A 16,046-nucleotide genomic window follows, 5' to 3' on the forward strand; every position below is an offset into this window, starting at 1 on the left:
TGACCAGATTTTATTTCAGCGGAATATATCGTAATTATTTATGTATGTTAGGAAAAAAAAACACATGATTTCAAAAGTCTTTAAAAAACTCCATAAAGCTGTGTAGCACACACCTGGAATTGCAGCAACTTGGCAGGCTGAGGCAGGAGGATCGCAATTTCAAGGCCAGCCTTGGCAACTTGTCTCAAAATAAAAAATAAAAGGGGCTGGGTATGTAGCTCAGAAATATAGCACCCTTGGGTTCAATTCCCAATACCACAAAACAATCAAACAAAAAAACCTCATAAAGTAGATCTGGGTCAGCAAAATACTGACCAATGCTGACTGTTTTGAACTGTGACAGAGATTGCATGGCTTACAAAGCCTAAAATATTTACTAGCCTGCTGCTGTGTGAATGTTTGTGTTCCTCAACATTCACACATTAAAACCTAACCCCTGATATAATAATATTACAAGGTGGGGTCTTTGCCATCTGATTAGTTCACATAGCAGAGTTCTCCTGAATGGGATTAGTACCTTATAAAAGAGGGTTGAGGGATCCTTTCTGCCCCTTCTGCTACATGAGGCTGCAGCAAGAAGGTGCCATCTTAGTAGCAAGTAGTGAGCCCTCATAATACACTGAATCTGCTGATGCCTTTATCTTGGACTGACCAACCTCCAAGACTGTGAATGATACATTTCTGCTGTTTATAAATTATCCAGTAAAAGGTATTGAGTTGGCACAAAGAGCCTAAAATGGCTAATAAAATTACATAATGGTATAGCCACTTGAAAGAATGGTCTGGCAGCTCCTCAAAAAGTTAAACGCATGCAAATCAAAACCACCCTAAGATTCCATCTCACCCCAATTAGAATGACGATTATCAAAAATACAAGCAACAACAGGTGTTGGCGAGGATGTGGGGAAAAAGGTACACTCATACATTGCTGGTGGGGCTGCAAATTAGTGCATCCACTCTGGAAAGCAATGTGGAGATTCCTTACAAAACTTGGAATGGACCCACCATTTGACCCAGCTATCCCACTCCTTGGCCTATACCCAAGACTTAAAATCAGCATACTACAGAGATACAGCCACATCAATGTTCATAGCTGCTCAATTCACAATAGCCAGATCATGGAACCAACCTAGATGCCCTTCAATTGATGAATGGATAAAGAAACTGTGGTATATATATATACAATGGAATATTACTCAGCCATAAAGAATGATAAAATTATGGCATTTGCATGCAAATGGATGAAACTGGAGAATATCATGCTAAGTAAAATTAAGCCAAACTCAAAATAATCAAAGGACGAATGATCTCGCTAATAAGTGGATGATGACACATAATGGGGAGTGGGAGGGGTTAGTGTTAGGGTTAGTGTTAGGGTTAGAGTTAGGGTTAGGGAGGGGGGCAAGAATGGAGGAAGGAAGGACTGTATAGAGGGAAAAGAGGGGTGGGAAGTGTGGGGGGAAGGGAAAAAATAACAGAATGAATCAAACAACATTACCCTATGTAAATGTATGATTACACAAATGGTATGCCTTTACTCCATGTACAAACAGAGAAACAACATGTATCCCATTTGTTCACAATAAAAAAATGCAAAAAATAAATAAAGTTAAATGCAATAGCTCAAAGATCTCTGTACTTGAGCAAGAGATTCTAAAAATATTAAACATTTAGAATGTTCCACCTGAAAAAAATTCAATTACAGCTCAAAATTTCAAAATGAAAAAGGTCTGTCTCACTTAGGGGACAAGATATATTCAGAGATGGTTAGTTCTGGCCTGAAAGATGGGAAGAAATTCATCTATTTCTGTGAATAGATTTGTTATTCTTTGATAAAAAGTCAACCATATTAAATGTTAGTAATACTCCACATCATGTACAACCACAAGAATGGGATCCTGATTAGAATAAGTCAAACTCCATGTACGTATAATATGTCAAAATATACTATACTGTCATGTATATCTAAAAAGAACAAATAAAAACAAATAAATAAATGTTAGTAATGAGGAAGAATGGCTAACATGGTAAAAGAATCTTGTTTTCACCTGTATTGTCAACTGTACATATTTCATTATTTAAAACACACCCATCTGTTCTTTAAACATTTCTATTATCATTAAAAAATTCATCAGAATTAATGAAAAGTCTGATGATAATTTCATGAAACATTGATGGGGGAAATCTAAATCCATTTTTAATTTGTACTACAATCTAAAATAAAAATGTAGGTTCTGATACTGAAATCATTAATAAGGTAAAAGCTGAGCTATAGATCCTTTTAGGTATTCTTATGTGCTATGATCAGTATGTCAACTCCATAAGTGAAACTATTAGAATAGTTCCAATTAATAAAGAAAAATATATCCTTGATATGTTTAAATTTTCTAAGTCAAAGATGTGGTTTTAGTGACTTGGATTCAGTTGCTATCTTCAGATACTTAGTTATATGTGTACTATGCTCACAGAATAAAAGATTTAATAGCTGCTAATTGTCTTTCCAAGCTATAGCTATCAGTGCCTATTCGACTATTGTTACATCAGATTTACATGAATATTTTTAGTGTGATACAAAATAATTTAACTTTAAAATTGTTCAATGATCTATAAAAAATTGTACTTTTTGTTTATTCCATTGATTTATGAATTTTTAAATCTTATCAATAAAACACATGTTAAATTACGAAAAAAAAAAGTTAAAACATAAGCTGAGTACAGTGGTACATGTCTATAGTCCCAACTACTTCAGAGGCTAAGACAGGAGGATTACTTGAACCAGGGAATTCAAGAGAGCCTGGGAAACACAGTCAGACCTCATCTCAAAAAAGAAACCAAAAGAAAGGGATAGGGATATAGCTCAGTGATAGTATGCTTGCCTAGCATGAGTGAGACACTGGGTTCGATCCCCAGCATCACACAGAAACACACACACACAAAGTTAAACATACAGTTATCATTTGACCCAGTGATTTCACTAAGAATACATCCAAAAGAAATGAAAATATGCCAAGTATGGTTGTGCACACCTATAATCCCAGCAAATTGGGAGCCTGAAGCAGGAGGATCATGAGTTAAAACCAGCCTCGGCAACTTAGCAACTCTCAGCAACTTAGCAAGACCCTGTCTCAAAATAAAAAATAAAGAAGGACTGGGGATGTGGCTCAGAGATAAAGAGTTCCTGGGTTCAATTCCTAGTACAAAATATGCCCATACAAAAGCTATCATATCCATGTTTCATAGAAACGCTATTCATAGTAAAAAGCAGAAACTACCCACATGTCAATCCACTGATGGACAAATAATATGCAAATCTACCTATATAATGGAATATTATTTGGCCGTAAGAAGGAATGAAATATTTTTAACATATTTTTTAGTTGTCAATGGAGCTTTTATTTTACTTATTTATATGTGGTGCTGAGTATTGAACCCAGGGCCTCACACATGCCAGGCAAGCACTCTACCACTGAGTCACAACTCCAGGAATAAAATATTAATGAGGCTCTAATACATGCTGTGACATAGATGAATAACGTGCTTGGTGAATGCAGCCAACCACAAGAACACACATGATAAGATTTTTTTTTTTTTTTTAAGTACTGGGGATCAAACCCAGGCCCTGCCCACTCTACCTCTGAGCCTTATCCCCAGCCCATATACTTCCACATTTATGAAATGTCCTGAACAGGCAAATCTACAGGGACAGAAAGAAAATTGTCTGGGACTGCAGAGGATGGGAAGTATTTGGGAAGTGCCTGTTAATGAGTATAGTGTTTCTTTTAGGGTGATGAAAATGTTTCTAAAAATCATGTAGTAGTGATTGCACAATTCTATGAATTTATTGAAAACCACCAAATTGCATACTTTAAAAGGGCAAGTAAAAAAATCTAAGTAAAGTTATTTTAAAATTAGGTGTATTTTATAATCCCTTTGAAATTAACTTTAAAATAAACATTTCTTTTTACTTATATGGTCTTTATTGTCCTGTGCCTTGTGATCTTATAAAACCTTCTATGAATTTTCCACATTATTTTTTAATTTTTATTTTCTAGTTGGAGATTGACACAATATTTTTATTTTATTTATTTATTTTTATGTGGTGCTAAAGATTGAACCCAGTGCCTCACACATGCTAGGCAAGTGCTCTACCACTGAGTAACAACCTCAGCCCCACATCATTTAAAAACAATTTTTTAAATGTTGATAGACCTTTATTTTATTCTTTTATTTATGTGTGGTTATTCATTTATTTATATGCTCTACCACTGAGCCACAACCCCAGCCCCTCCACATTATTTTTGAAACAAAGTACTTTATAGTTTTTAGAATGCTTTCATCTCATCAGGTAATTACCAGAAGTAGGATGAGAACAGCAATGTAGTTCAGTGATAGAGCTTGCCTAGCATGCATGAGGCCCTGGGTTCAATCCCTAGCGGGAGGGACGGAGGGAGGGAGGGAGGGAGGGAGGGAGGGAGGGAGGGAGGGAGGGAGGAAGGAAGGAAGGAAGGAAGGAAGGAAGGAAGGAAGGAAGGAAGGAAGGAAGGGTATTCTTATTTTATAATACAAGTGAGGGAATATGACTGGGTCAAAGAAATGAAATTACAAGTCAGCAGGCAGATTTGATCTTGAGATTCCTCCTCCATGAATTTTTCCATTATTACCCTTTACCATATTTCATATGCATTAAAGGAACACCTCAATAGATAAGACTGTTTATTCATTCTTTCAAAGAGTATTCATTAAAATCCTTCTCTGCTTCCTCATACTCCATTAGGAGTTGATATATAAGATAAATAAGAATAATATGGCCATAGCTGGGTGTGGTGGTGCATGCCTATAATCCCAGCAGCTCAGGAGGCTGAGGCAGGAGGATCTCAAGTTCAAAGCCATCCTCAGCAACTTAGCAAGGCCCTATGTAACTCAGTAAGACCCCATCTCTAAATAAAATACAAAAAAGGGCTGGGGATGTTGTTCAGTGGTTGAGTGCCCCTGAGTTCAATCCTTGGTCCCCCCGCTCCCATAAAAAAAAACAAAACATGAAACTTAACAAGATAATCAGCTCTGGCTTTATAGGGCTTGTTGAGAGGGTTGGATTTGATTCTCATGGCAAGGTTGTATTGAATGCTTTAAATAGGAAACTAGGGCTAGGGGTATAACTTAGAGGTAGAGCACTTGCCTGGTATAGTCAAGGCCCAGAGTTCAATCCCTAGCACTGCAAGAAAGAAAGGAAGGAAGGAAGAAAAGAAAATGCCCATACTTATAACAATTCTTCTGGTTTCAGTATTGATAAATGATAGGAAAAGGGAAGGAATAGAGGCCAAACGATCTGTCAAGAAACTACTATAGTAATCTAGATGGTAAATTTTGGTAGCATTAACTAGAAGTTGGAGGTAAACTGGATACAGTCCAGATATTTTAGAGAGACAGAACTAACATGATTTAGTAATAGACTGGATATGTGAAGAAAAAAGGAAAGCAAGAGTGACTCCTAGGATTTTGGTTTAGTCATTAACGTAGGTGGTAACTATCATTCACCATGATAGAGGAAAAGTATATTTTCCTGTATGGGGGATTTGTGAGAAAAGGTGGAAGAATGACAAGTTTAGATTAAGAAATGTCGAGTTAGTGGAGACCTCAAATCAGCAAATGAATATATGGCTCTGAAGTTTAAGAGTAACAATTCAGCTGGGTGCAGTGGTGTACGCCTATAATTCCAGCAACTTGGGAGGATGGGGCAGAAGGATTCCAAGTTCAAGACCAGCCTCAGCAACTTAGAGACTCTGTCTAAAAATAAAAACTAAAAAGGGCTAGAGAGGTGACTCAGTGGTTTAATCCACTGGTTCAAACTCGGTGGCCTGATGTTCAATCCACAGTATTCTCACTCACAGACACACACACACACACACCAAAGAAAGTTCACTTATTCAGCAAAGATTTACTGAGTGCCACCTAAGTACTAAAACCGTGAATATCGTGGAAGATACAACAATGAACAAAACAAAATTCGTCCTGGACTCTCTGAAGTTTGCAGTCTATAAATCTTATAATTAACAATAACAAAAGTACATATTATTTAACTATTATTATGGCAACAAAAATTTTCTGATAGAGAATAATAGGGAGACCTAATTTAGATATAATGGTCAGGGAAGGTTCCTCTGAGGTCATAGTTAAACTGAAATCTTTACTGGAGATAGCTGAAAGTTATCCAAAAGCTAATGGGTAACTGAATCATGGGAGTGGATGAGATTATCCACAGAGGGGATAAAAAAGTAAGGCAAGTAACTAGGACAGAACTCTTGAAAAAATATAACTAAAAGATGGACAGAGGAAAATGAATCCAAAAAGGAAACAGGATAAGTTGGTTATAGTAGCAAAGAATGTTTCAAGGTGAAAGAATGGACTTCAAATGCTACTAGGCATCAAATATAAGAACAAAAAGTATAATCTACTGGATTTGATAATGATGATGCTATTGGTACTCTTAGCAAGAGATTCAGTCAGACAGAAGCCAAACTGCAGAGGGCTGTGGTGAGGTTTAGGAGGTAAATAAAGAGACTCAATGTAGACAAACAGCCGTCAATGCACTCGAAAACAGTGTTTTCTCAAGACTTTTTTCAATGTGCTCTGTTGACAGAACACCAATGATTATCCTTGCATTGCCAAAACCAGTTAGCCTTGTTTTGTCCTCCTCTTTCTTGATCTCTCAATAGTATTGAACTCAACTGATTATTTCTTCCTTCTTAAAAATCATCTTTCCTTGGTTTGACTTCCGGGATACCACGTTCTTTTTACCTTTCTGATTATAGCTTCTTGCTAATTTCTCCACCAACCAGTTGCTAGAATTTTTTTTTTTTTTTTTGCTGTGCTGGGGATCAAATCCAGAGCTTTGTGCTTGCAAGGCAAGCACTCTACCAACTGAGCTATCTCCCCAGCCCCAGTTGGTAGATATTGAAGGATCTTTTGTTCTTCTAAATTATCTCACCTACTCCCAAGGCTTTAATTAATTAATTATTAATTTTTTGGTCCTGGGGATTGAACCCTGGGCCTTTCTTACACAAGCTCTATAACTGAGTTACACTCCCAGCCCACTCCTGCCAGCTTTAAATACTATTTTTTCTTCTTCTGGGTACTGGGGATTGAACCAGGAGTGCTTTATCACTGAGCTGCATCCCCAGCCCTTTTTATTTTTTGAGACAGGGTTTCACTAACATGCTTAGGATCTAGCCGAGCTGCTGAGGTTGGCCTCCAACTTGTGATCCTCCTACCTCAGACTCCTATCTTCTCCACCTGGATTTCTAACAAGTATCTAAAACCTGTTATGTACAATTTTTTCCCCTCAAAGTAGTCTTTTCAGTTTGGTAAAAGATGCACTCATTCCACTCAGCTCCATACAAAACCCCAAGGTATATTCCTTGATTCCTCTTTTTCTCATTGCCCACATCCAAATCAACAACAATTTCTACTAGTTCTTGCTGGAAAATGTATCTCAGAATTAACCACCTCTCTCCATTTCTATAGCTGCCATCTTAGCACAAACAGTCTTGCTTAGATTTTCCCTTAGCCTTTTAACTAATCTTCATGCTTCTATTTTTAACCTCTCTACAATCTCCACTCAGCAGCCAGATTCTCTTTTAAAATTATGTATCAGATAACGATTTCTTTGTATAAAACCCTTCAATGGTATCTTACTGCACTTAGAAGAAAAACTAAACTCCTTACTTTGGTCTACAAGTACCTCTTTCTCTGACTTTACCTTGAATAACATCCCTCTTAACCATCCTTAAAGTGAGAGAATTCATTCATTTGCAAACATTTCTTATGAATCTAATTTTTGTTAGATACCTAATTAGGCATGGGGTGTTACAAAAATATCTGCCTTTGAAAAGCATACAGTTTAGTGAGTAAAACAGTCACATGAACAAATAAAATAAATCATTCATTCAGAGTTAAGTATTTTGCAGTAAAAGGCAATGTGGGATATAAATACAAAGAATAAAACACAATTCCTGCCCACAAGAATCAGGGAAAGCTTTTACCAAAGAAGAAACAATTATTGTCAAGAATTTGAAAGTTACTTGTAGGTAAAGAGGCAGGCTATGATCTAGGAATAGAAGAAAGCTAACAGGTACATATGGGGCTCCCCAATACCTTTGAAAAACAATGTAGAAGTAATTAAAGAATACAAAACAGGCGGCATGGTTAACTACTCTGCACAGTATGGAAGAAAAACACTCTTGTTAAGTCATTACAGAGACTGGAAATACAAATGCATATTTAGAGATACTTTTATTCCTTCATTTAATGACAGTGTTTTGGGCATACACTTTACATTAGGAACTATTCAATGAAAACAATAAACAAACCAAACCAACCAACCAAATCTCTGTCTTCATGAAGCTTATATTCCAGTGTAGACTTTAAACAATACACAGATATATAATAGTGTTAGAGATAAGAGCTATGATGAGAAATAAAACAGAGTAAAGAATAGGAAATGTTGAGGCTAGCTGGGCATGGTGGGGCACACCTATAATCTCTGAGATTCAGGAGGCTGAGGCAGGGGAATCACAAGTATGAGGGCAGCCTCAGCAACTTTGTGATACTCTCAGAAACTAATAAGACTATCTCAAAAGAAAAAAATAAAAAGGTCTGGGGATATAGCTCAGTGGTAGAGCACCTCTGGGTTCAATCTCTAGTACCAAAAAAATAAAAAAATAAGGAGGAAGAAGAACATTGGGCTATTTTGATATCTCAACGTCTGTAACAAAGTTTTGAGCAGATATTTAAATGAAGAAATCTGGGAATAGCATGGGATCAGTTATTTAAATTCACAGATTAGGAAAACATTTTCAGACTTTGCTGACTTCCCCAAATTTGTTCTTCACTAAAGTGATGATTAACTGACCCTTTCTATTTGTTTTATCTTGATTATTTGACCATGTGTGATTGGTCCCATGGTTAGACAGGTTAAGAGTCAGACTACATACAATTTCTCTACTGATGATTAACTAACCCTGGGTTTAGTTATTAAACAAAGGTCTGCTCTTTCTCTTGTCCATGTGACCTATTTTACATTTCTCCTTGAGTCTCAGATGCATTTTATCTCCTCATAATGTTAAACATAGTATCTCAAATATGATGGCTCACCTAAGCAACTAAAGACAGGACACAAAGTTTTAATTCTTCTCATTCTATCTCCAGAGTTAGGGCTGGGGGAGAAAGGGATACTGAAAAAAAATTACATCTACTGTATTCAGTCAGAAAATGACTAAGGATAACCTCTATATTTAGAAGAGGGGTATTCTCATAAGAAAAGAAGAGGAGCTGTAGCTTATGTAGCTCAGTGGCAAAGCATTTGCCTGGCCCATACAATCTCTGGGTTCCATCCTCAGAACCACACACACACACACAAAAAAAAAGTGCACAAAAGAAACAGTGATAAGAGTCTCAAGAAATATGCCAAGATAGGAATAATATAAGATTATAAAATAATCTCAGTGGATAACTAAAATAGAAAGAAAATATGAAAGTGTTTTATAAGATGGCAACTCTCTCAAATGATTGTCCTGCCTTCTCTCTACCTTCTTCTACATTCCTATTGCTACTAACAAAGTTAATGGTTTTCCACAAATGAGGTTATCAGGAAAGGAAAAAATAATTCTGAAATGCAGGCAACTAGCTGTAAACTCTAAGTGAAAAGTGAAATATTACTAGAAAGGTTATTGAAAAATTAAAATAAAGAACAAGGCATATCTTCATGAACTTAGGTATATAAGCAAGAGGTTGAGAAATAAAACCAAGCCCATTGTTTATATGACCAAGACTATATATTCAAAGCAATTTTTACAAGATGCTTCTATCAGCAAAGAAAAATAATAAAGCTCCCTAGAACATCCTTTAGTCTTAGAAAAACTACTCAGTAGAAGTGGGAAATACAAAGCAAGGTTTAAGTATATAGTGATTTTTATAGACTTTCAGATTCTGGGTCAGTAAAAAATTAACTGGTTGACATCTGTATCATCAAAGAAGAAAGTATAGAGAGCAATTTCCTCCATTATGTTCAAATGCAGTCTAAAGAGAACCTTTGATAAAGGAATAAGATGCAATTAGAATTCACCTGGAAAATCATATTTTCTTAACTTTTATTTTTCATACCTGAGAGATATGACCAAAATACTGCAAAGCTGTCTCCACAGGGCTTTTGAAGAACATCTTCTCTTGAGGTTTTAGCTATGAAGAGGATAAAACACACAATGAGATGGCTGAGGTTGTGGCTCAGTAGATTGTTCACCTAGCATGCATGGGGCCCTGGGTTTGATCCTCAGCACCACATAAAAATAAAATAAAGGTATTTTGTCCACCCACAACTAAATCCAAATATTAAAAAAAAAAAAACAATGAGAATATCCACAATGGAATGAAGTAAAATATTGATACTGGAATGAAATAATTCTTTTATCTTTTTACTATTGCTCTAAGTTTTTCTTCTTTCCTTTCTAAACATCTGTATTTCATAATACTTATTATACAGGTCAGAAATAGGGTATGATGGTTTGTGACAGAGGAAAAACACTTACATTATCAGAAAGAGCCAGATGCTTGCAAGGAGTTCCACAAACAGCACATTTTTCTGGGAGAAAAAGAGAAAAATGTTTGGTTCTCATAGGCATGAGCGAAGATTTTCCTAGATTACATGGTAATAGTCAAGTAGGCTAGCAAAAAAAGAAAAGGGTTCTCAATTTAGAATATCATAATACTATAAAAGGGCATCAGTATTTCCAAATTAATATGCCTAAGAATAAGTTAGACTTTCACAGAGTACCTCTACTCGTCTCCTTTTTTTTAATTCCCAATTTTTTTGTGTGTGAGACAGAAGGGACAATTCTAAACACCCCAAAAGGAATACCAAAGTATTGGGAAGAGTACAAGAGTATCAATGATCTTAATTTTAAGTGACTCTTTTATCTTACCTATTAACAGCAGGCACACATTGAGTACTGCCTGAACTGCCCCAGTTACTCCTGTTCTGTTGTCACCTTGCTAATATTCCTTGGTCTTGCTTTTTTTTTTTTTTTTTTAGTAATTGATGGACCTTTATTTTGTTCATTTATTTGTATGTGGTGCTGAGAATGGAATCTCATGTGCTAGGTAAGTGCTCTACCACTGAGCCTCAACCCCTGCCCTGAAGCTCTCCTGCTTTTTATTCTCCAATCTGAAAGAAGCAAAAATTAAATTTTGAATCTTTCCTTATATAGTGACATTTTAGTAATGGTGCTGGTTATCAATTAAGTGCCATGTCAGGAGAAAGCACATGGATTATGCTTCACAGAGACAAACCACTCCAAAGGGAGCTGCTGTTACCATAGGGAACCACTTTGTTTACATTAGCAGATAACTTAAAAGCTTCATGAGATTTACACAGAGAAAAATTTTGTCCAAAGGCTACCTAATCTGACTGTTCTTTCCTTGGGAAATAAATATTTTTCCCACTTTGCCCTCCATATTGTTCCTACTGTGAGCTAGCAAGGATAAATCACTCTTCTATTCAAGAAAGAAACAAGACAAACTTCCACAGCTCTTGATAACCTATAGGATAAGGTTCAGGATACACAAAGTCTTCTGTTCTCTGGCCACTTTTCTGGTCTCTGGGCTCATCTCTCACCATTTCTTACCTTATTTTTTAATACTCTAGAAACCCCAACTATGTGTAGTTCTCTTCATTATGGTTTTATGATGTCATATGTCTATTCCTATTGTCTTAAACTAGAATAATCTTCCCTTCCATATCCACTTGGCAAACTCTGGTTTGTTATCCAAAACCCTATTGCAGTAGTACTTATTCTGCTAAGTCTTCCCTGATCAAAATATTCTACTCTAAGTCCCTTTTCTGGAAGTTTAAATACCTTATAAGTTTCTTTTTTTTTGTTTATTTGTTTGAGACAGTGTCTTACTATGTTGTCCAAGCTGGTCTTAAAATCCTGGGCTCAAGTAAGTTTTGTGTGAGCCTCCTGAGTAGCTGGGACTATAGGTAAGTGCCAACATGCCCACCAACCTGACCCTTGTGAGTATTTTTGCATTAAAAAAAATAAACAGGGCTGAGGTTTACCTCAGTGGTAGAAGACTTGCCTCGCTTGATATCCTAAGTTCAATTCCCAGCACTACAAAAATAAAAACAAACCAACCACCTGGTGTGATTCCATCCTGCATGTCCCTTCTCTAGGGTAGCAGCCTATTTTCTGTCTGCCTTCTCTCCCACCTAATTGCATGCTACCACCCCATGGAAGATTCAATGGACATGGACATGAGCCCCCTGAGGCCCCAGAACTATCTTTTTGGTTGTGAACTAAAGGCTGACAAAGATTATCACTTTAATATGGATAATGATGAAAATGAACATCAGTTATCCTTAAGAACGGTCAGTTTAGGGGCTGGTGCAAAGGATGAACTATACATTGTTGAAGCAGAGGCAATGAATTATGAAGGCAGTCCAATTAAAATAACATTGGCAACATTGAAAATGTCTGTACAGCCAACGGTTTCCCTTGAGGGCTTTGAAATCACACCACCTGTGGTCTTAAGGTTGAAGTGTGGTTCAGGGCCTGTGCATGTTAGTGGGCAGCACTTAGTAGCTGTGGAGGAAGATGCAGAATAAGAAGATGAAGAGGGGGATGATGTGAAACTCTTAAGTGTGTCTGGAAAGGGATCTGCCCCTGGAGGTAGTAGCAAGTTTCTCCAGAAAAAAGTAAAACTTGCTGCTGATAAAGATGACAACAATGATGAAGATGACGACGATGACGACGATGATGACTTTGATGATGAGGAAACTGAAGAAAAAGCTCCAGTGAAGAAATCTGTACAAGATACTCCAGCCAAAAATGCACAAAAATCAAACCAGAATGGAAAAGACTCAAAACCATCAACACCATGATCAAAAGGTCAAGAATCCTTCAAAAAAAAGGAAAAAATTCCTAAAACACCAGAAGGACCTCGTTGTGTAGAAGACATTAAAGCAAAAATGCAAGCAAGTATAGAGAAAGGTGGTTCTCTTCCCAAAGTGGAAGCTAAGTTCGTCAATTATGAGAAGAATTGCTTCCATATGACTGACCAGGAGGCTATTCAAGATCTCTGGCACTGGAGGAAGTCTCTTTAAGAAAATAGGTGAGATTTTCGCTTTCTGGACGCCGATCCGACGCGCAGTTAGAATGCCGCATGGAAGCCGGAGCCGCACCTCGCGCGTGGCGCCCCCGGCCAGCCGGGCCCCTCAGATGAGAGCTGCGCCCAGGCCGGCACCAGCAGCTCAGCCGCCAGCTGCAGCCCCGCCAGCTGCAGTGGGCTCACCTGCTGCAGCACCCCGGCAGCCAGGTCTGATGGCCCAGATGGCGACCACTGCGGCAGGTGTGGCTGTGGGCTCTGCTGTGGGGCACACACTGGGCCATGCCATCACAGGAGGCTTCAGCGGAGGGAGTGCTGTGGAGCCCTCAAAGCCCGATATCACCTACCAGGAGCCTCAGGGAACCCAGCCAGCGCAGCAGCAGCAGCTGGGTGGCCCTTGCTTTTATGAAATAAAACAGTTTTTGGAGTGTGCCCAGAACCAGGCTGATGTTAAGCTCTGTGAGGGTTTCAATGAGGTGCTGAAGCAGTGCAGAATTGCTAACGGATTAGTCTAATTGAGAGGCTCAATTGAAGAGATGGAAAATCGGCTATGATGACCAAGTAACTAGCATAAAAATGTGATCGATATGAAAGTATGAAATGTAAGACTGCAGAGTAAATCCTCACCTAATAGCTTCAGTGTTTCTGAATGGCAGCAAAAGAGAGTTCCAATTGTGTGGAAGTTCAGTGAGTTGGTTCAGATTTGGGGCTGGTCAAATGTTTGTGTGCCCTCCTTAAACCAGCTGTTCTGATGTTCTTTGAGTTTATTAGAATAAAGTGATTTTCTCCTGAAAAAAAAAAAAAAAAAAAAAAAAAAAAAAGAAAATAGGTGAAACAGTTTGTTTCTATCTTCTTTCATTTCTGTAACAGTTGATATCTGGCTGTCCTTTTTATAATACGAAGTGAGAACTTTCCCTACCATGTTTGATAAATGTTGTCCAGCTTTCCATTGCCAAGAATGTGTTGTCCAAAATGCCTGTTTAGTTTTAAAGATGGAACTCCACCCTTTGCTTGGTTTTTAAGTATGTATGGAATGTTATGATAGGACATAGTAGTAGTGGTGGTCAGACATGGAAATGGTGGGGAAAGAAAAGTATACATATGAAATTAACTCAGTATTTTAATAAAGTTAAAAAAAACCATAAATTTGAGATTCCTTTCTAGGACTTAAGAGTTGTGAGAACTTGGCCAAATCACTTATCCTCTCTAAGTCAGTTCTCTCATTTATAAAATAGTTTTACTAATAATTACCACTTAAGGCTGTGGTGAGGATTGGATTACATAAAACCTCAGCAATTTAGTCAGGCCCTAAGCAAGACCCCATCTCAAAATAAAAAATAAGAAAGAGCTGGGGATGCAGCTCAGTGGTAAAGTACCCTTGGGTTCAATCCCCAGTACCAAAAACAAAGAGCAAAAAACGAAAGAAACTGCAAGGTGCCAGGCGTGGTGACATACACCTGTAATCCCAGCAACTTGGGAGGCTGAGGCAGGAAGATTGTAAATTCAAAGCCAGCCTCAGCAACTTATTGAGGTCCTAAGCAACTCGGTGAAACCCTGTCTCTAAATAAAATATAGAAGAGGACTGGAGATATGATTCAGTGGTTAAGTGTCCCTGGATTCAATCCCTGGTACCAAAAAAAAAAAAAAAAAAAAGAAAAAAAAGAAAAAAGAAAAAGAAAAGAAAAGAACCATTACAAAGTATCAAGCTGGACATGGTAGCATGTCCTGTAATTCCACCTACTTAAGAGACTGAGGCAGAAGGATCAAAGTTTGAGGACAACCAGAGCAACATAACAAGACCTGTTTCAACAAACAAACACAAACCTGCCAAGGTATCATCATCTTCATTTCTGATCCATTATGGCTTTCCCTGCCACAGACTTCAAAACTGATTAGTACATTTTGGTACTCAACAGATTTGCTAAGTCATTTAGCACCATTCTTTATTAATGGATTCCTCCAATTTCTAAAATCGATTGTTTATTATATTATCCATTCCACCATTGGCCTATTAAGTGATCTTTATCCTAAGTTCCACTGAGAATTGGCTAATCATCATATGTAAGTAAAAAACATTTTTGCCTGTATATGAAAACAGTAAAGTTACTTACCCAGAGTCACACACTTTTTACAGAAAATATGGCCACAGCTGGTGACAAAGAAATGGGCCCCATCTTTTCGGAAACATTGGTTGCAGTGAAACCAATCCATTCTGGAGCAGATAAAGAAAAGGAATAAGAATAAGATGGGGCATAATATAATTACAGCTGTTTAAAAACTTATGTAATATTGTTTGCTTATTTTCTGATTGCTTATTGGGATGCCCATCATTGTGGATATTCCAACTGACTATAAGGAAGTACATATACTTATAAAATGAGAAAAAGCAGACTGCAGATTATGTTATATGTATATATGTGTTATGATATATCACATACATATCTAATACATTTTTAAAATAGGAAGACAGTGGTAAGGTTAAGTATTTGTGGGTGTTTTGCCTTTCCAAGTTTTCTGGATTAATTTGAGTACCAATTAGAAAAAACAATCTTAAAAAATGAAAAACCAGCCAGGCATGGTAGCACATGCCTGTAATCCCAGTGGCTCAGGAGCCCGAGGTATGAGAATCACAAGTTCAAAGCTAGCCTCAGCAACTTGGTGAGGCCTTAAGCAACCTAGCAAGACTCTGTCTCAAAATAAAACATAAAAATGGGCTGGGGATGTGGTTCAGTGGATAAGTGCCCCTAGTTCAATCCCTGGTACAAAAAAAAAAATAAATAAATAAAAAGAAGAGAACGAAAAAGCCATCTATTTCTTTCTTTATCGTTTCCTGTGATGTGGCAAAAGTAAAGCCAAGAGGAGGTAGTGGGACAGTTATAGATCACATAGGA

The 16,046-nt window shown here is 37.4% G+C and overlaps 2 protein-coding genes and 1 pseudogene across 14 annotated transcripts in view; 2 read left to right on the top strand and 1 right to left on the bottom strand.

Annotated features, from left to right (window-relative positions):
- The window catches only part of RNF212B (ring finger protein 212B), a 56,890-nt gene that overhangs the window by 14,924 nt on the left and 25,920 nt on the right, over nucleotides 1-16,046 (bottom strand). For 11 of the 12 annotated variants that reach the window (XM_079126098.1, XM_079126103.1, XM_079126101.1 and 8 more), the window contains 3 exons: nucleotides 15,267-15,367; nucleotides 10,581-10,633; nucleotides 10,159-10,233 (listed from right to left, as the gene is read on the bottom strand). In XM_079126098.1, coding sequence (XP_078982224.1) covers nucleotides 10,159-10,233; nucleotides 10,581-10,633; nucleotides 15,267-15,366 — 228 coding nt within the window. In that variant the 5' untranslated portion in view covers nucleotide 15,367. Of the gene's footprint in view, nucleotides 1-10,158; nucleotides 10,234-10,580; nucleotides 10,634-12,454; nucleotides 12,595-15,266; nucleotides 15,368-16,046 lie in introns of those variants that run through there. The other variant, XM_079126099.1, reaches the window with a different exon arrangement.
- On the top strand, nucleotides 11,185-13,153 carry LOC306653192 (nucleophosmin-like; annotated as a pseudogene). Its single transcript has one exon. The product of its transcript is annotated as a nucleophosmin-like (transcript).
- Nucleotides 13,175-13,700, top strand: LOC306653194 (coiled-coil-helix-coiled-coil-helix domain-containing protein 2-like). Its single transcript, XM_079126110.1, has one exon. The coding sequence runs from the start codon at nucleotides 13,206-13,208 to the stop codon at nucleotides 13,668-13,670; it is 465 nt and encodes a 154-aa protein (XP_078982236.1). The 5' UTR covers nucleotides 13,175-13,205; the 3' UTR covers nucleotides 13,671-13,700.

The sequence above is a fragment of the Sciurus vulgaris genome, assembly GCF_902686455.1.
Source record: "Sciurus vulgaris genome assembly, chromosome: 2".
NCBI lineage: Eukaryota > Metazoa > Chordata > Mammalia > Rodentia > Sciuridae > Sciurus > Sciurus vulgaris.